General features: G+C 39.6%; 1 protein-coding gene across 1 annotated transcript in view; it reads right to left on the bottom strand.

The window, feature by feature from the left end:
* Positions 1-20,809, bottom strand: part of LVRN (laeverin) — a 66,371-nt gene that overhangs the window by 6,794 nt on the left and 38,768 nt on the right. Inside the window, exons 8-18 of the mRNA XM_025446705.3 lie at positions 20,281-20,346; positions 20,106-20,171; positions 19,683-19,855; positions 17,875-17,951; positions 17,376-17,515; positions 15,054-15,109; positions 12,349-12,502; positions 10,774-10,868; positions 8,585-8,692; positions 7,497-7,664; positions 7,142-7,279 (exon numbers count right to left, since the gene is read on the bottom strand). Coding sequence (XP_025302490.1) covers positions 7,142-7,279; positions 7,497-7,664; positions 8,585-8,692; positions 10,774-10,868; positions 12,349-12,502; positions 15,054-15,109; positions 17,376-17,515; positions 17,875-17,951; positions 19,683-19,855; positions 20,106-20,171; positions 20,281-20,346 — 1,241 coding nt within the window. The remainder of the gene's footprint in view (positions 1-7,141; positions 7,280-7,496; positions 7,665-8,584; positions 8,693-10,773; positions 10,869-12,348; positions 12,503-15,053; positions 15,110-17,375; positions 17,516-17,874; positions 17,952-19,682; positions 19,856-20,105; positions 20,172-20,280; positions 20,347-20,809) is intronic.

Genomic DNA, 20,809 nt, shown 5'->3' with positions numbered 1-20,809 from the left:
TTTGGATGCATTAAAGAAGAAAGAAAATTAAAACAGCGTTAATGTTCTGGACGGAACAAGAAAGGATTGCACTGCCACTCTGTTCTATTGATTATTGATAGTTAATACACACTATTTTTTTTTACACACAATTGACTTACTTGCAAAATGTATCCTTGAAGTTAAAAAATCACAGGAGTCAATGCTGGCATAATATCCAAACAAAGGTGAGAGAAAACAGTGCTTTTATTCTTTTTTACGTTCTGAGCTCTAATGTGAGCTGTTTCTAGTTGAGCAAAGCAAAGGACAAGAGAGAGTCTCCATATAAACACACTTGTTTCTATAGGGAAAGAGGACTCCTTTCTTTTTTTTTTTAATTTTTTTTTTTTTTATTGATTTATGATAGTCACACACAGAGAGAGAGAGAGAGAGGCAGAGACACAGGCAGAGGGAGAAGCAGGCTCCATGCACCGGGAGCCCAACGTGGGATGCGATCCCGGGTCTCCAGGATCGCACCCTGGGCCAAAGGCAGGCGCCAAACTGCTGCGCCACCCAGGGATCCCCAAGAGGACTCCTTTCTATAGGGAAAGAGCTACTCCTTAGCTCCCTATTTTTATTGGCCAGGTATTAAAAGTGTGAAACAACTCAAGAAATCTGGCAAAATTTGAAAGGAAAAAAAAAGTAGAAAATACCTAAGGCCCAAATGTGTGATTTTCTACCAGGCAGAAGAGGAACACCACCCTGAAAGGCAGATCTGGGTTTGAAGTGACCTTGGACAACTCGTAACTTGGAAAGACAAGACTAACATACAGTGAGAAGCATTGTTCTGGAGAGGAAAGGAGATGCTGTGTGTTGAAACACCTACCAGAGTTTCTGGCACACTTTGTCCCTTCCTGTTCTCTCAAGTTTCAAGAGGAGGTTTTTATTTTTATTTTTTTTTAAGACATATTTATTAATAAGAGAGAGAGAGAGCATGAGCGCATGTGTAGGGGGGTGAGGGGATAGGCAGAGGGAGAGAGAGAATCCCAAGCAGCTCCAAGCTGAACACAAAGCCCCATGTGAGGCTCGATCCCAGGACCATAAGATCATGATCTCAGCCAAAATCAAGAGTCAGACTCTTAACCAACTAAGCCACCCAAGCACCTCCTCTTGAGGAGGTATTTTTGAGACAGAGAAGATCTGCCCCTCTGGTTGAGACAGCAATCACCGAAATATTACTGAACAAAAATAGATACATTCCAAACAGTTTATCCTGCCAGTGGTCAGATACAGGCTAATTAATACAAAGACCAGAGCCAACCTGCATCAGTAGAGTTACTGTTTTAAAAAATTGGTAACATTCCATGCTAGTGTGGGCACAGGAATTTGGGCCACTCTCATCTGGCTCACCTTCTGTCTCTCTCCTTTCTCGAATTTCTCCTCCCTTCCTATTTCTTCCCCTGCCACATTTGATTTCCTGTGGCATACATGGCCAGCAGGCAGGCATGGGAACACCAAAGTATCCAGGCAGATCCAGTGACAGGCGGTGGGCATGGGCTGTTCAGAGCTTGGGTGCACCTCTCCATAACACCTGACTTCTCTCCATTTGCTTATGCACCTGTTTCTCCATTTGGCTCTGTATTCCCCATCATGAAACACAAGAGAATGGAAGTGGGAATGGTGTAAGCTTTCATACTAAGGACTTTAGCCAATGTAACAGTATTTGAAGAAGAAATCAAGTGTTTGGTGAAAAAGGCAGTAAAATTCCTTTTGGGTCAGTTGAGTTTGAACCTGATCATACCCTTATATTCTATATTCTAATAAAACTAGGGTTTTCCTGGAGGCTGTGAGGCCTACATTACTTTTAAGAAAGCCAAAAACACTTGATGAGAATGATAGGGCACAAACACTGTTTCTCCTGCCTACATACAGTAAGTAACAACTCATACAAATTCTATTCTTCATCTCCACCCACACATTCTTCCATGAGACCTAGCCACAGATGCATGTCCAGATGCATTTTCTCTAACCTGCAAGAGGTCTTTATTGGTCACTGGAGGTTCACTCACTGAGATCAGGGCTCAAAAGATCATCTTTGGCCCAATGATTAGCTTAAACACCCCCACAGCAACCAGCACAGTGCTCTGAACATGGGAGTGAGGGGCAGAACCAAACCAAAGTTGTTTTAAATACAAATATTCTCAAATATAGCTTCAGATTAGACTTCCTTGGAAGAATTGGGGGCCTGGGTGAGGGGAGCAGATGTTCCTGATCTGCTGTGGGCAGCGCCCTCACCTTAACACTTGACCAGCCCTCTCTTGTCCAGTCCAGAGCCCTGAGTTCCAGCCATGTCCTGTGACCGGTCCCAAGGCAGATGCTGGGTCCTGCCCCCAGGCATTTCTTGGTGTCCTCTCCTCCATGCGAAAGATAATTTTTTTCAACTGCTTGTTCAGATCCCACTCAAATCCCATTCTCCTCTTTGGCTCCTCGAACCTTCTCCAGCTCTTCCCGACAGCATTTATCAGATCCCACATCCTCATCACCTTATATCCCTGACAAGAGCTTAAACTAACCAGACCTTGGCCCGGGAAAACTAGAACATTTTATTATAAGAAAGAACCTTGGAATTGATCAAATATAATACATTTCATTTTATACAAAAACAAACCAAAGCCAAAATGTTAACTAAGAGGCCAATAATAAACAGTTGTTCTAGTAACATTCCAGATGAGAGTGTTGGAGAATTCAGTTTCTCATATGTTTCTCTCCCAGAACAAGTGATCTCCTGGCAAAGTGACACCCTGTTTACATTACATATACGGTAAGTAGCAGGATTATGGCTATAAGATATAGGAAAAGGGGCACGGAAAACTCTAGATTTTCTTCTGCAGGGCTCCTTGGGGTCTCTTTGAGGCTAGCATATATTATGAGTTTGCAAAAAGTGAAGGTTAACACAGTTCCCAACTGATGGGGTTGCTGTCTTTCTTGTTCACAGAAGGCTTCTCAGCATGTTCCATGAATAATGCTCAGTGGAACATACTGGAAAAACACTGAATTCATAGCTAACTGGCTAGTAATCAGTCACATTTCAGGAAGTTCAGAAAAGTCCTTTTCAAGTAATTAACATAAAAGTTAATTTGTCAGAGGCATTCGCGTATTCATCCTTTCATTTTGTCTTTTTTAAAAAGATATTTTATTTATTTATTTATTCATGAGAGGCAGAGAGAGAGAGAGAGAGAGAGAGAGACAGGCAGAGGGAGAAGCAGGCTCCATGCAGGGAGCCCGATATGGGACTCGAGCCCAGGTCTTCAGGATCACACTCTGGGCTGAAGGCGGCGCTAAACCTCTGAGCCACCTGGGCTGCCCTTGTCTTTATTATGTGAAGACTGGTAACATGCTAGCTTTCATGTCAAATATAACTGTTTACATAAGTGATGATTCAAATGTTCTGATGTACAACAAATTAAGTCAACATTCTTGTGCCATCTTTAGTATATATAACATTTTAATTATTAACCTGAGCTTTTATTTCCTTCTAACAATCCATATGTATTATCACTGTTCATTCAATCGTTTGCAAACTTCAGCAAGACTGATCAATATTACAATTGCTATTAAATAAATGAACAGAAAGTAAATGAAAATAAATGTATTAGATGTAGAAAGCAAACCTATTTGAGTCTGAAAGACTTTTTGTGGCAGAATGTATGAGAGGAGTGAACTGAGATGAATTTGCTATAAATAGTCATCTATTTTATGAGCTCAGCATCTTGTTGATGAGGGATTAAAATATTCAAGCCATGACTAAAAGTTCATACATCGGGATACCTGGGTGGCTCAGTGGTTGAGTATCTGCCTTTGGCTCAAGGCATGATCCCGGAGTCCTGGGATTGAGCCTCACATCGGGCCCCCCATGGGGAGCCTGCTTCTCCTTCCTCTGCTGAGGTCTCTGCCTCTCTGTGTCTCTCATGAATAAATAAAATCTTTTAAAAAATTCATACATCTATAATTCTAGGAGCTTCTTGAGGTTCAAAAGACCCATTTCGAGTCAAAAAATGGAGAATTTAATCCATTTAATACAGTTACATACATCATTAAAATAAATCACTGCACATCACTTCTCCGCCCTTTGGCTAAAATCAGGTATAAACTATTACACAATGGACCTTCCAGACACTGTTGCCAACATGTTCCTGTTCTCTAAACACAGAAAAAGAAAGGTTTTTCTGAGGAATAAAAGTTAGAGCACACTGAAAATCACTTAACTTGGGAGCAGTCTTTCCCATGAGCTGCCCAAAGCCATTTTGGGGGCTTGGTCGGCCCGGGTGCTGTGTGTGGTCAAAGGGGCTGGTCCACCTGTGGGAGCAGAGCCGGCCAGCTGAACTCTCCGCAGTGACGACCATGTTCTACACCTGAGCTGTCCAGCGTGGCCACATCATGCTCTTAGAACAGGACTAGTGCAACAGCGGAGCTGAATTCTAAATTCTATTTAATTTTAATCAATTCCAATTTAAATCAATATCCACAAGTTATTGTATTGAGCAATGCGGCCTTAGATACTTTTCAAATCAGGTGTCAACTGCTTTCATGTTAAACCGTATCAGGCTTACCTGGGGAGTTAGCAAAAGGTGCAGATTTTCTGCCTTATTTTGACGGATTCTGATTTTAAAAGGGGTAGGTGGGCTTGAGAGTCTTTAGGTTACTGAGACACTCTAAGTGACTTCTACTGTTCTGCCTGGATTCACCTTGCCTGGGGGAGAGGTACCACGTCACTTTGAGCCATGGTGGCAATAAGTACACTCTAGAATTAGGACATTCTAGGTGCCAGGCACCACTAGATACTCAGCCTGACTCAGAATCGTGAACCTCTGTCTTCCTCAGAGCCCAGAGGTGCAAAGGAAGGACTAGAGGATATCACAGCTTATAGCAATGACAAGTTGGGTCCTCAGGCAAATTATAACACATTTCTTTTTTTAAAAAATATTTTTATGTATTCATGAGAGACACACAGAGAGAGGCAGAGACACAGGCAGACGGAGAAGCTAACCCTCTGGGGAGCCTGATGCAGGACTCGATCCCAGGACCACAGGATCATGCCCTGGGTCACAAGAAGACGCTCAACCAACTGAGCTACCCAGGTGCCCACATAACACATTTCTTAAAGGAGCTACTCTCTCAACATTTTAATTCCAGAACCGCTCCTAGATTGTTCGGTAGGAAGCGCAGGAAGAGAACAGTCCAGGACGGTTGCTGAACTGAATGGCCCTGGGCATTAGGACCACAGCAGCAGGAGGACAGGTGGCCTCCTCAGCCAGGCAGAGCCAGGCACTCAGACCTAGAAGGCGCTTCTGTTACAAACTCCAGGGAGACAGAACAGAAACAGAGACAACTCTATGAGGCTGGAATCTCTAAAATTTCAGGGAACAAGAGGATCAATGTAAATAATTCTCATTCCTATCCTAACTCCCAAATTCCTAGGAGGACCGAGGAAGGAGGGTAGTATATTTAATGACTTAAGCAAAAATGGAAGACACCATTTACTCCCAAGGCCTGAGGAATCTGAGGAAATTTAAGCAATTCATAAGGCCACCGAAGCAATGAATTTAGAATGACAGATAATTTAACACTGGACATAAGGTGAATTTTCTCAATTCGTGACTAGGCTAAGTGTGTTCCACTGATGAACCAGAAACATAGTACTGTACAGACGAGCTTTTATCTACATGTTGTAAATTTATTATTTAAAAGCACAATTTTTTGGTGATATAAAAGAGTTTAATAAATGTTAACAAAAGAAAAACATTCTAAGATTTTGTTCCCAGAAAGAGCCATATTCAGGAGCACCTAGGTGGCTCAGTTGGTTAAGCATCTGCCTTCGGCTGAGGTCATGATCCCAAGGTCCTGGGATCAGGCTCCGTATCAGGCTCCCTACTTAGTGAGGAGCCTGCTTCTCCCTCTGCCTCACCTTCTGCCATTCTACCTGCTTGTGCTCTTCTCTCTGTCAAATAAATAAATAAAATCTAAAAAAAGAGAGAGAGAGAGAGAGAGCCATATTTGTTTTGTTTTTGAGACTGGGGTGAGGGTGTTGGTGCATAGAGAGAGAAGGAGAGGGAGAGAGAATCTTAAGCAGGCTCCACGTTCAGTGCAGAACCCAATGGGGCTCCATCTCATGACCCTGAAACCATGACCTGAAGCCAAGAGCAGGATGCTTAATGGACTGAGCCACCCAGGCACCCCACATATTCACATTCTTTAACATTTATATTCTAAATGTACTTGCTGTTCCAAAAGGATAACTTATTTACAAAAGGTATCTTCCAACTTTACAAGTGGTGAGACCTCATAGCAGATACTGTGTATCTATCTGCTAACTCTAGCATTTGTGAGTACTTGTAGGACATATTATTCTAGGCTTTCAGGAATATATGATTAAGTAATGCTCTGGAAAGACCAGCCATCAAGGACATACTGTCTGATTTTTTCATGTGAATGTATATTTTACCCAACAGGGGGCTCTCAAGCAAACAGATTTAATCTTAAAAGGTGAGAAATATGAGGGACACCTGGGTGGCTCAGTGGTTGAGCGTCTGTCTGCCTTTGGCTCACGCGTGATCCCAGGTCTGGGATGGAGTTCTGCATCGGCCTTCCTACAAGGAGCCCGATTCTCCCTCTGCCTGTGTCTCTGCCTCTCTCTGTGTGTCTCTCATGAATAAATAAATAAAATATTTAAAAAAGAAAGGTGAGAAATAAGAAAAGTTCAAGAATATAGAACTCGGATATGTGAAGAGGATCTGACAAATAACACATGAACAACACCCAGGCGGATATAGTGATGAACACTGCTGTCTTTTGAAATAGAGTGATCTACTTCACAAAATAAATGAATGGCTGGTATACACTCATACCAGAAAAACATGACTTGCTCTATTCTGTATCTCAGGCAAAAGACTTTACTGGAGAAACTGAGGTAGGTGAGTATCCCAGGCAAATTCATTTTCGTACAGGAAGCCAAAAGTGAGGCTATGGCTCACTTTCTCTTCCACAAATGAGACTAAATGCAAGAAAAAGAAACACTTTTCTGGTCAATGCAAAGGACTTTTGTGACCCCAATGAGACTAAGGTTGAGCTTCTAGCACCAAACCAATGACCTGTCTGAAAGAAAGGTCTCATATTTCCTTCTTACCTTTTACTCACAGCTTGCCAATTGTTGACTAAAAAGTCCTTTGCAATGTACCGGCCAACTTCAGATGCTGCCACAACTTCAATTATATTTGTTTCATTAAAAGTGAAAGGAGATGCAGTAATGGCGTACTCCATGTATCTGCAAAAATGCATTTGCAGAAAATAAATACACAAACATCATCCAGTAGAAAGTGAATTTCAACAAGTAGACTTAAAATCCCACGTGGTGCTAAATCAATAGTGCACAAATGGATATTATTTTAGTTGCTATATCAGCACATGTTCTATTTTTCTCCCTTTGGTTTATTAATTGTATTCCTCTGCCAGGATTTTGAAAATAGGTTGACCATAATCACCTGTTAAGTATCCATGGGTTTTTACTGCAACTCATTGCATAAGCAAGTTGAATCCTTTCTTCTTCCTTTGTTTTATTAGCGTACATATTTAACAAAAAGTCCCATTCTTCATCACTTCCCAAGGCAATGCCATAACATAAAATCACACTTTTAATCGGAGAAGGTATTCTGTAAGGTAGAACATGCAATGATATTTCTCATAGTAGTTAAGTTACATGTTTATTTAGGTCATTATATTTTTAGAAGGATGCTACCCAGAAAAAAATGCTGAGGTCTCAGATATAAAGATCAGAAGTGGGGATGGAGAAAGTCACTTGTGGAAACTGTCACTATTTCGTGATATTATTAATGTCACGAGAAAAGAACATCAGATTAGTTTAGAAACTAAAGAATTTTAAGAAATAAGGAAATTATAATAGTTCAATCAATGTATGCTAATAATTCAGCTTGAGCTCATATCATTTTTTTGAAGTAATCTCCACACCCAACATGAGGCTCAAACTCATGACTCTGAGAGATCATGGGTCAGATGCTCTATCCACTAAGCCAGCCAGGTAACCTTCATTTCATGTCTTATGATCACATTTCTTAAGAGTCCATCTGAGGCGATGCATTAGAGGTAACACAATAAAACCAGAAAGACAGTCTTGGTCTCAGCGCTCAGTGGAAATGCAAACTCACAGAGAATGAGCTTGTTGGACACACTTACATATAAATCACAATAACGAACCATCAAAGAACAACTGAAATAAGACTCAAGGTATGCAGAAGTGCTTGTTAGGGGCAATTAGCAGTCCTGGGTGACAACTCACTACATAAATTGAATCTATTGTCATTCACAGACCTACAGTAGACAAAGCAAAAACGAAAGAAAGAAAGAAAGAAAGAAAGAAAGAAAGAAAGAAAGAAAGAAAGAAAGAAAGAAAGAAAGAAAGAGAATAAAAGTTTACTTGAAAAAAAAAATAGGAGAGACAGACTACCCAAGTGAAAACAAAACAATCCATCCCTGAATGAGAACATCAAAAAGGTAGAGAAATTATTGGTGTTGAAAGAGGACAGAAATAAGGGCAATCCAATACGAGTCTTACTCATTCTCTGGATGGTTTGCCCAGTTTTTGAAGAGCTCTCTTGACAACTGAAGACAGTCTTCAAGGCCCAACCAGCACGCAGTTTCAAAAAGTTTTTCCAGGGCTACTCTTAAAGGAAAGCGCAAAGAAAAACATTTTTTTTTTTTTTTTGCTATGTTTGCTACATTTATTTTCTTCCTGCCTCTGAGCCTATGTGTTTCATGACAAGATGGGTATTTTAAAATATCCTTCCAATAACATCAGGTTTTTTTTTTTTTTTTTTTTTTTTAAATTTTTATTTATTTATGATAGTCACACAGAGAGAGAGAGAGAGAGAGAGAGGCAGAGACACAGGCAGTGGGAGAAGCAGGCTCCATGCACCGAGAGCCCGATGTGGGATTCGATCCCGGGTCTCCAGGATCGCGCCCTGGGCCAAAGGCAGGCGCCAAACCGCTGCGCCACCCAGGGATCCCCCAGGTTTTTTTTTTTTTTTTTTAAATAGCTTTTGTGGATGGCAAACTTATTTAAGGCTCAGGGAAATATTTGCTGAGATGCTCTCAGACACCAAATAAACTCGTTTAAGCCTGGTATTTTTTGAAAGTCAGAAATAAATTCCTGCCGTCCCTCATCTCCCTCAAACACACACGGGAGTACACACACTCCACATCTGTTATCAATTTATTTTTCCTCCCTTTTACAATAATTGCCTTATGGATAGAAAGAAAAAAGACTTGAGAGTATTTGATCTACTACATTTAAAAATGAAGTTCTTTCTCTGTACATGGAAAGGAGAGGGGATTGTTTATTTCTCTCTTTCCATGACGTGTTTCCCTTGCTTGAACTTCTGTTTCTTCCTCTACTCTGCTTGGTTATTATGTCCATGTCCAGAAAAAGAACAGAGATTTTTGTTTTGTTTTGTTTTGATAGCTGAGCAGGGATACCCAATTATCATTCACTACAAGTTCAAAAGAATACAGAGAACAATAATAAATCCAGAGAAGCAATGCTGGGAGGCATGTTTCTCTATGCTCCCTACTCTCTCAGACTTGGATTCAGAGGTAAAGGAATCAAACTGGCCATGAGTTTCCAGGAAATGCAAAAGCCATATTGCAGTTGCTCTACCCTCCAACTGCAACCCAGCCAGGCCTGACCTTCCAATAAAGTGAAGTAGAATGTCCAAGGGTGGAGGACCTCTGAAAGATAGTTCTGAGTATTCATTTACACACTCCTTCCCTCTCCCTACTCATCGCAAATTGGATGCAGCAAGATGGAGTTCTATGTAAGTACTGCTAACTCCCCAAGGTTACTCTGAAGACAACTGGCCTTGGGATGCTATATAGAGCAGATCATTTCAGTCCAATTTAGGAGAGCCAAGGATATGGCTGGCTAACACCTGTGCTGCCTCAGTGAGCACAATTTTGCCTTTCTGTTCATGCACCCAACTCATTTGCCCACTTACTATCCCAGCTAGTCCTCATTGTCTTCCGTCTACTGGTCTAGTCAACCCTATATCCTTCTAGTCACATGCTCTGGCATAGAAATGTCTCCCCTCCTAGAAGGATACTCTTGAGAGACAATAATTACATTTTATATATTTTGTGTTTCTTCTTGGTCTAATTGATTTCAGCTTCATGTTGACTAGAGCTATAAACACAATCTCTGTACCACTGTAGATAACAAATTCCCTCTGTAAATCTAGAAGCTCCCTGTCATTTGCAATACTTACTCATGCTCATGCACAAATGACTAAAATATTTCAGGCAATTTCTCGCATCATATTTGTAGAATGAATGGTAGAATTGCTGTCATCAATAACATACAGAAAGGACATTTTTCTCTTGTGGCCTTCCTCTGCCTTCAATTCATTGGTACAGGCTAGTTTTGCTCAGTATACACACAATCTCAACCAGTGGCCTAAGATTTCTGAGTATAGAGCTATAAATTCCTGTGGGTACATGCATGTATTTTGCAGGTAAATTAAGATCCCAAACTAGTATTTTCTACTAGGATACATGTAATTTCACCAATCCTAAGGCTACTGTTCTCAAGTAACATACAAAATCTCCCATTAAATCATAGGTATCAAGATCTTATTAATATGAGTCTGGAGCTCCATCTATCAACCATTGAATCATTTTATTCAATTGTAAATTGAATTGAGTATAAGTTGAATATATATATTCAGTATAGAAAAATTAAAAAATACTTACAGGGCTAAATAGTCATCTTGTAATGTTGCCATGTTTTCACGAATCACAGTTGAATACATATTCCATATTGAAATAAGTCTCTTTAATAGATACTTCTATAAACAACAAGGGATACCTACTGTTAGTTTTGGCTCACAACACTGAATTTGCATTGTCTTTTCCTTTCTCTGAAACGACATGAATAGAAGAGTGACAGATACTTCCCGAGAAGTTGTCTTTATCTGTTACTAACCATGCAACTGGTTTATTCTGTAGCCTCTCTACGTTTAGTTTCTTCATTGATAAAATGGAGTTGCCAAGAATACCAGTGCAGTTTTGTGAGGACGAAACAATATTAGGTATATGAATGTGCTCCCTGGCACATAGGAACTTGATAAATCTTAGCACTTACTACTATTTAACATCACTTGGCACATTTTCAGGTGTCTTCAAAATAGAGAAAGAAATGTAAAATTTTAACACTATTAAACTTTCTACCTTAACAGTTCTATGCTTCATATCTACACCTCCAAGAAAATAAGGACAGCTGATTTATGCTTTGGACAATTGTAAGCCGTGGATCTAAATAAATTTTCTTCAATTGAGCACTCTGCTGGTGAGTAATAAGGTTATAAAAGTTATCCATTTGCAATACACCCTTAAGCACAAAGTAGATGTTATTCCTTGACATTCTTTAAAAACAAATCTGAGTTTTTACTTCTTTTACCCAGAATCAGGTGTCAGAGATTATCAATAAGCCACCTCCATCCACAGTTAAGTGCCGTATTTTATGGGTCACCATCTCCATGCTCAAGGACATTTCCGCCAGCACTCTGGACATCAGAGGACAGTCTAGACCCTTAAGGTATTTGTGATCTCGTCCTCAAACTGCCCCAGAAGCTCACTTGGAATTATCATCTGGCACACTTTCTGGTTTGTTTCTGGTCCCTAACTCTCCAAAGGGTTACTCCCTAACTGCTACTTTGGTTTTCCCTGGGCCATCTTTCTTCTGATCGCTGCTTAAGATCTCATAATGGAAGTTTTCTCCTTTTGTGTTGTTTCAGTTATGATGGTATGTCACTGCCCTATGAATTCCAGGTTCCCCCTCTCACTTGCCAGCATCAAAAGCAGCTTCAAAACTTTGACTTTTTCTGGAGTATCCCTCTCTGGTTAAGCATTGGTCCTGTAGATCAGAGTATTTCAATGATGAATATAGGGTTGTTAAAAGTCTTTCTGTTTGACTACCAATCTTTTAGAAGAGTAATTGCTATAAGAGAAAAAGTATACCATTTCCATCCACTTCTGGGTTCTTAGGGTACATTGTCACTTCATCAAGAATAAAGACCTTTCTAAACTTCTCTCATACTTACCTCCTAGACCAGGTCTATGACTAAAGTATTTTCTTCTAAGAATAACCAGCAATTTCTAAGAAAATGAATATATATCCATATATATATATATATATATATATATATATATATATATATATGGCTAGTAGACTATTACTTGGGGAAAGATGTGTTTCACAGATGCTGGAAAGATATGGAATGAGGAAGAGAGGACTTTTTAAAACCACATAACAAAGAAGGAAATTACCTTTAATAATGGGTACATATCATAGCTGTTCACATCAAAAACAAGATCCTTGGTTACCAGGTTCACCAAGACTGCATACCACACTATGATTTCATCTTCTTCAGCAAGGTACTTGGTTAAATCAAGTGCTGTTTCAATCTCAATATAATTGTTTCTGTTTGGTTCAAAAAAAAATACAGACTCAAAATACCTCCACTTGCTAAATAATTTGCACACTTTCCATATTTGTTCCATGCTTTGATGCCTCACTTCAATAAGATATGTTTAATAAGGAAGCTACAGGTCCCATTTCCTTGATAAGATGGGAGCCAAGCAATGCTGACACTACAGTTTGATATACCTTCAAGCACCCAGATTTTTGGAGACTATAGGAAAATCCAGGCCAAATGTTGGACTGCTCATCCAATATTACAAAATTGAATATTACAAATTCTACAAAATAGAATTTCTAGTAATTTCTACAAAATAGAATATTACAAACTAGTATATAGGACACGACTCTTGCCTACCATTGGGGAGCTTATTCTTTGAGGCTCAGGAGCTGGGCCTTATGAGCTGCTAATGAGTCCAAGAAAAGGCAATGAAGACAGTGAAAGTATCAAGGAAAACACATGCGTGTGATGGAAAAGTTAGGGAAGGCCTCCTAGAGGAGGAGCTTGAGAAGGGCAATGAAGGCTGGGTAAGATGGAAATGGATAGGGAGAAAGAGGAAGCCCACTTATGACAAAGAGGATAAAGAGGGAACTGGTGTGATGAACAGACCAAGCAACCAAGGCACAGGAGTCCTTTAGTGGCTGAGAGGTGGAGGCTGGTAGATAAGGTGGATCAAAACTGTAGAGAGCTCTGAATGTCAGGATGAAAAGTTTACACATAGTGGGAAGGTATTTAAACAACTGGGGTGACATCGTGAAGCTGATGCTGAAAAATGTTATCACAACTGCTGAAGAAGACAAGATGGAATTTAAAGGAACAGAAGGCTGGATGCTCACACAACAGGCTAAGTAACAGATAATGGGCCTGGCTTAACATGCAAGCAGAGAAGGTGGTAAATAAGGTGAGAATCCAAAAGACATCTTCAAGAAGGAAGAGGTAAGACAGGTTGACTAAATGACAGATGGAAAGAGAGAGAGAGGAGTCAAGGATACCTCTGATGTTTCAAGTGTGGGTGATGGGAAGCATCATGGCACTCTGACAGAGAGAAATTGATAGCGGGGGCAACTCAGAGACAGAAATAAAGTCCACTGTGTCAGGTCTTGAGTTTAAATGGCCACAGGATAATCAGAAGGCAGGAGGGAACAGATGGAGATGTATATTTAGAAAAGTCATGAACATATCCTTTCACAAAGCTTTATTGATTAGCTTATATCTGCTGGGCCCTGTACGTGCACATAATAAAATGATCCCTGAAACCATCAGAATGCATAAGGCATCCAAAGGAAATAGAGAAAAAAATAACATAACAATGGTAGGTCTGAAGGATGCTTGTAGCAGCAGGCAGAAAAGTCAGACACAAGAGGAAAACCAGTTTTGTGTCTCGGGACCCTCTAGAAGCCAAGAGAGGTTTCTCGGAGGATGTGGTTCAACAGTCCCAAAGTCATGGTGGTCCTAGACAGGGGTTGCAGCAGGTCAGAGAGCAAGGAAACATGCTGTAGGTCACAGAGGGAAAGTGGTAAAGAAATGAAGAAAAAAATAAACACATTCATTCAAGAAATAGGGACAGGCCAAAGAAAGACAGAACATGCTGGATAATTTATTATGTATACTCCTTACTTTTATTGTCTGAAAATTTAAATTCTGAACACATATTAATTTACCTGGATAAATACTTAGCACAGCTTATATTGAATAAATGTAATAGAAATAAAATCTAGAATTCTGTAGTATACTAAAATATAGGCCATATCTCATTAAAATTATACCTATAGCCCTTACCCTCAGGTAACAAAAATCACTTCAAAATCTCAACTGATAGTCTATTTCTAGTAATTCTATTTTTTTATATGCCAGCTATTTCCTTAACTTACAATATCATAGAAAAATACAAATGCATCTACAATCTTCCTAAATTTATCCATTTTAATATTTAACAGCCTTTACATACACAAGCCCAAATAACTTGTATTTTTACCTGTTTAATAACTTGATAGAAATTTCAAAAGTAACAATTCTAATACTTTTGTGATAATCCCAAGAATATTTAAACACTATGACCTTTTACCATGTACATCTTCTGTACTGCATCCTTTAAAAACTCCCCCTTTAAGGAATTCCTTTTAAAATGTTGAATCACATTTTCATATTATAAAACTGAAACTCTCTCCCCATGGAGCACTAACTTCTCATCCCCTGCCTCGCCCCCCCCCCCCCGTCCCCCCCTACCCGGCCATCACCCTTTCCTTTTCCATCTCTAGGATTCGGACTATTCTGAGGAACTCATATAAGAGGAATCACATAGTATTTTGTCTTTTTGTGACTGGCTTACTTCACTTAGCCCAATGCCCTCAAAGCACATTCACGCTGATACACATCCCAGCAACTTTCACATTACAAAATTCCTTGGTACCCTCAGAACTCAATGCTAATCCTAGTAAGTTGGGCCCTAAATATACTGAAGGAGCAATTTCATTTCATAGTGATTAAGGCTGTAATATTTTACTAAGTTCTCAAGGTACACTCTAAAGCCAGTAGTGAAGAAAATATACTCACTTAGACAAGGAAAAGGCATCATCAATCAGCTGCAGCCTGTGGATAACAGGAATGCCCTGCAAATTAGATCCAAATTTGTGCAGGAAAAGATGAGAACATTTCTTAGCAATAGGATAATTTTCAAAATAATAACAGCATTTCAAGATCAGTGTTGCTTACGAAGCACTTTCATGTGAATTGTCTCTTGTGCAGAGAAACAGTAATCACTAAGGATAGTCCCCATGATTTATTTATTAGACATCTGTTTTTGATAAGTGATCCCTCTGGACATCAATCATAAGGCTTTCATCTGGCAGAGAGTTTTGCCAAAATACTCCCTGAAAAACGGCATGGCAAAAAAAAAAAAGAAAAGAAAAGAAAAAAGAAAGGGAAGCCACGTTTAAAAGGCTATCCAAAACAGAAAGTGTATGTTAAATTGTCTTATGCTGTCCAAATTGTTGTCAGGAGAACTTCTGGCATAGGCAGCCTTACGTACAAAGCCTTGTGTACATATTACTTAGCACTATTTTGGTAATACTGAAGTATCCTGAGTGGTGTCTGTCATCTCTAGATCTTACTAATTTGACACAATGCCACCAACAGAGCATCCTGGATCCCAGAATCCCAGAAAGGCAGGGGTTAACTGTTTAGGCTTCGTCTTGACCACTTGCCACTGCCAGGTCACTGGACTGTCCCAGCTGGAGTGTCCACAGGGGGCCCAAAGCCTCCTATCCTCACGCATTTTCATTGGTTTGGTCCCAGAAAATTGCTCTTCACATCACCTTGAACTTCTCAGCAAGCCACACTTCGATCTTTACTCGGCCTCATTTCCCTTCTGACAGTAATAACACTATTTTCTAAATTAATATTAATAATAGACATGGTGTTTTATTTGCTCCCCAATTATAAAGTAGAAGTAACTGACCACAGTTTTTCAATAAGTCAGTCTACAATAGTTTCAAAAAATCATTGCTAGAAGGGTATGACCTTGCTCCACAGCTTACAGCACCCTTAGAAAGCAAGAAGAGTGGTGCTACTCTGGGGGCCCCTGGGTGGCTCAGTGGTTGAGCGTCTGTCTCCCTTTAACTCAGGGCATGAACCCGGGGTCTTGGATCGAGGCCCACATTGGACTCCTCACAGGTAGCCTGCCTCTTCATTTGCCTGTGTCTGCCTCTCTTTCTGTGTCTTTCATGAATAAATAAATAAAATCTTTTTTTAAAAAAAGAGTCTAGCTACTCTGAAAAAGATTTGAAAATAAAATCTTATTATGTGTGCATTTTGTAGCCTTATTCAAAAGCCTAATGATAATTTTTTTTAAATTACTGACTATGTTCTGAAGGCCTGAATTGTGTCCGGCCTCTGTTAAATATGATCCATATACCACCTTACCTAATCTCCACAATCCTTTATGTAACATTGGTCTATTAAAACACCATTATACAGATGGGAAAACTGAGGAATGATTGGCCAGATAAGAAGCCCAAAGTTACACATCTGGTAAATGATGAACACAAGTCGATTGGACACAGAAGCCCCCCTCTGGACCGGTAACACTGAATATCGTCTTCTGCTAGAGAGGCCACTGTGTATTTCAGAGAACTTTCGAAGACATAGACACTAAAGATATCTTTTAGCTCAGTTCTCTAGCTTGAAGAATGGTGTCCCAGTGAACTAACTGACCACGGTTTCGCAGCAGAGCCAACTCTATAGACTCCTATGCCAGCATCCATCTCCACCAATGGAGACTGAGTTTAATTCAACCAATCAAAATCTGACTGACTAGAGCTAGCCAACATTTTAAGATTCATATATGGCATAATGACTTATCTTCAGTGATAAAGTGATAATAGATTCTATTGCTACTTTGTGAACTAAAGTCTCTGAGGGAGAGTAAGAATATAAGTTTTAAAAAATTAACACTTTTCTGGCATAGACTGTGTATCCATTAAGGGCTTAGGAATTTTAAACACATGTTTACCCACATTGTCTATCATCCTCATAAGTAAAAAAGCTCTATTATTCCCATTTAAGGTGAAGAGATGGAAATGGAACATTTAAGCAACTTGTCTGAGATCACAAGATTAATGGTTAAGAGGAAAGTGTATTCTGATTTTTACCTAGAGAGGTAAAAGTGTTGAAGAAAAATGTTATTAATGTTCAAAGCACAGTACATTGAACCTAAATCTCCCCTTTCTAAGAATGAGGGGAAAAAATACAATATGGCTTGATTTGAGAGGTGGCAGTGAGAACAGAGTCTCTTCTCACCAGAGGGGTTTATGAAAGCTTGACTCAAGACTGCGCTATTAATTGTATTTAATAGTAGATTAAAAAAAGTAACCTTACCTTAGGATCTTTTTCAAGCTGTTGATTTAGCTTCTTCCAACCTAATTGATCATAGTTAACCCTGTAATATCCAGTCACATTTAAATTTAGAATCACCCAGTCATGATCCGAAGCTGAAACTTTCATTTCAGGGAATATTTCTACAAAGGTACATGGGAAAAGTGTGAACTGGTACATCTAAAAAACATTCCAGTACATGTTTATACTATATCCTCTTAATCCTAAACAAGAAAACTCAATAAATACAACAAAAAGTAAAGGAATTCTAAAATATATACTGACCTAACCATATAATTGTATTTTTTCACATATAATAGCTTTTGATTTGAAACTTTTCTCTAAAGTTCTATGTTAGATAAGAATGATGTAAGATTTTAGTTTGATGCGAGACAGCTTTTCAAAAGCTATATGCTTTCACATCTTATTCTCTGCCTTTCTATATGTGTGTAATATATACTCGTGCATACATGTGAAGATATTTCTAAAACTTGTTACTTACTGCTGCTTTTATCTAGCCAGACCAGAGACTGTGCAGTTCCATTTTTTATCCAGAGAATAGGTATAATCCATGTGTCACTTATCAGGAAAAAAAACAAACATTCAGTTAATTTGCAGACACAATCTATAAATTCTGAGCCAATGTTAACTGAGATGATACAAAGAGAGGACTCAAATTCTTTGGTCAATAGATAAGGGTTTGCTCCTAGGATTATTCATTTTGTTGTTGTTTTTAAATAACTTATTTATTTGAGAGAAAGAGTGAGTGAGAGAGAGAGTGTGAGCACGAGGGGGGCAGGGTCAGATGGAGAAGTAGACTCCCCACTGAGCAGGCTCACTTTAGTGTTATAAGTCAGTTTTACTTTAGCCTTTTGTTCACTTTCTTTTTAGTTTGTCTTCTTTAGATTTTCTTATTAACTTAAGGCAGTTAGTAAGACAATCTTGTATATGAATTTTTCTTTCTTTCTTTCTTTCTTTCTTTCTTTTTTTTGTATCTGAAACTCTCAAGGCCTGTTTGTATTAAATTATAGCCTCTTGGCCTCACTCAGGCGTTGTTCAAATGCTGCAGACAGACCCAACTCCATCTGCGCCAAGAGAGTCAAAGAGTAATTTCAGAAGAAAAAGCTTGACAAACATTTCAAAATGCTTTTCTGCCTCAAGCTTTCTCCTCATCTGAAAAGTGTTCAGCACACATCAGCCAGATTATTCATATTTACTGAATGCTGACATTCTTCCCACATTGGTGGACGTGACCTGGAGGAAGCAGATGACTGCAAGAGGACATTAGTCATCTCAAGAGTCACAGGCCTTGGAGTTTGGACAGGACTTGGAATATGGCTCAAATTGGCTCACAAATCTGGTTTCTCAAAGACTATGAATGAGGGTCATGTTTATCCAATAGTTAAGGCACACATCTTCTCAAAAGTCATGGAATCTTGATGAGCACCAGAGGATGTATGGGCGTGTTGAATCACAACACTGTACACTTGAAACTAATATAGCACTGGGCATTAACTAACTGGAATTAAAATAAAAACTTAAAAAAAATCATGGAATAGCAGAGTGAGAGAAGGGACCTTCCATTCTCCTGGTTTGTTTCATTCATTCATTCATTCATTCATTCACTCATGAGAGACACAGAGAGAGGCAGCGGCATAGGCAGAGGGAAAAGCAGACTCCCTGTGGGGAGCTGGGATCACCCCCTGAGCCAAAGGCAGATGCTCAACCACTGAGCCACCCAGGTGCCCCAGTGCGGTTGATATTCAAACCCAGGTGAAGGCCAGAATTCTCATAAGCACGGCTATAAATACACACCTACGTGCACATGTGGACATGGGCAAAACTATTCGTCAAGGACACAGAGACCACTAAGTTCCATTTCTAGGGAAATAAAGACGACTTGGCAGCAGTCAAGTCTCTTTGTCTCTTACCTAACATGAGGCCTTGTATGGTTCTGTTTTGCTGCCTCTCACCCAGAATCCTGAGTAATTCATTAATTCTGTCTGAAGGACAGAGAATGTATGACCCCTAAGTCTTTGGTTGCTGGTGTCATCCTAAATGCCAAGGGCAGGGGTACTGCCTTGGATCCCTCAATGCAAGTCTCTGGCCTCGCTCAAGACATCAGGGGCTCTGTCTCAACCCAGCACCCCAGGAACACCCTGCACAGATATGAAGTTGCCTGTGCCAGAGCCCCTCTGCAGAAGAGCGTGTACCCAGCTGTGTGTTATGCTTCCTCACCAGCAGGCTGCTTTCCATCTGATGGGAGCTTAACCCCAAGGAAGGTGAAGACAGAGGAGCAAATGTACCTACTTGTGGGTTAGGAGAGTCTCGTTTTTAACTTTCCCAAGATAAAATGGCTCCTGTTTGATGACGCCAGTGGACACATTTAAGGTAATGACTGGAAAACCACTCTGGTGTGTCCAGCTGTCCATTATGCTTTTTACTGTTGCTGGCAAAAGAATTTTATTCTGATCATCTATGACCTGTTTAAAAAAAAAATCATCACAAGAGCAGATATTTACCATCAAAATCTCTTCAGGTAGCAATCTCCCAAAGGAAACTACATTGCTAGCTATTCTATTCTTCATTTATACAGTAATCCTCAGTGGGTGATATTCTGGGCCTAATTCAGAATTCTGCTCAACTCTCTATGTGAATGAGTCCTTAGTTCATTCATTCATTTACTCACTCATTCATTCATTGAACATGCATGTCAGGAAGTAGGACTATTACCATTTGAAAATGTCTCCATAGATCATCTTGCTCAGCATTTGAGTAAGAAAATGTCTTCAAATATGACTAAAAAAATAGAGACATTAAAAAGAGTGGAGAAGTTAAGGTCAAAATAAATAACATTTCCAATCAATTTATGTTTTCTGCCTCCCAGGTGACAATTTTATAAACTTACCTTGAGTGCACTGATAAATAAATTCTCATTCAGGAAGCTGGAAAGCATTCGGGCCAAAGATGCTCCCTAGGACAAGAAACAGTCCATTGTCTGAACAAATTCAATATATAAATATTGACACATCCCATTTTGATAAGCAATATTCTAGGCTTTTCTCCCAATTGTATTGCATACTTCAGTTGAATGTTTGGGTTATCCCCAAATATGCCGATAAAATGGTAGACTGTCACTAACAAATAGGTAAAAGATGAACAAATGTACTACATATAAAGAATTCAAGGGCAGCCCGGGTGGCTCAGTGGTTTAGTGCTGCCTTTGGCCCAGGGTGTGATCCTGGAGTCTCGGGATCGAGTCGGGATCGAGTCCCACATCGGGCTCCCTGCATGGAGCCTGCTTCTCCCTCTGCCTGTGTCTCTGCCTCTCTCTCTTTCTGTGGATCTCATGAATAAATTAATAAAATCTTTAAAAAAAATTCAAGATACACAATATATTTTAAGCTGAGATATTTACAGGGTAAGAATAAATTTCC

The sequence above is a fragment of the Canis lupus genome, chromosome 11, assembly GCF_003254725.2.
Source record: "Canis lupus dingo isolate Sandy chromosome 11, ASM325472v2, whole genome shotgun sequence".
Lineage (NCBI taxonomy): Eukaryota > Metazoa > Chordata > Mammalia > Carnivora > Canidae > Canis > Canis lupus.
Note: the sequence above shows the minus strand (reverse complement) of the source record. Positions and strands in the feature narration are given on the sequence as shown.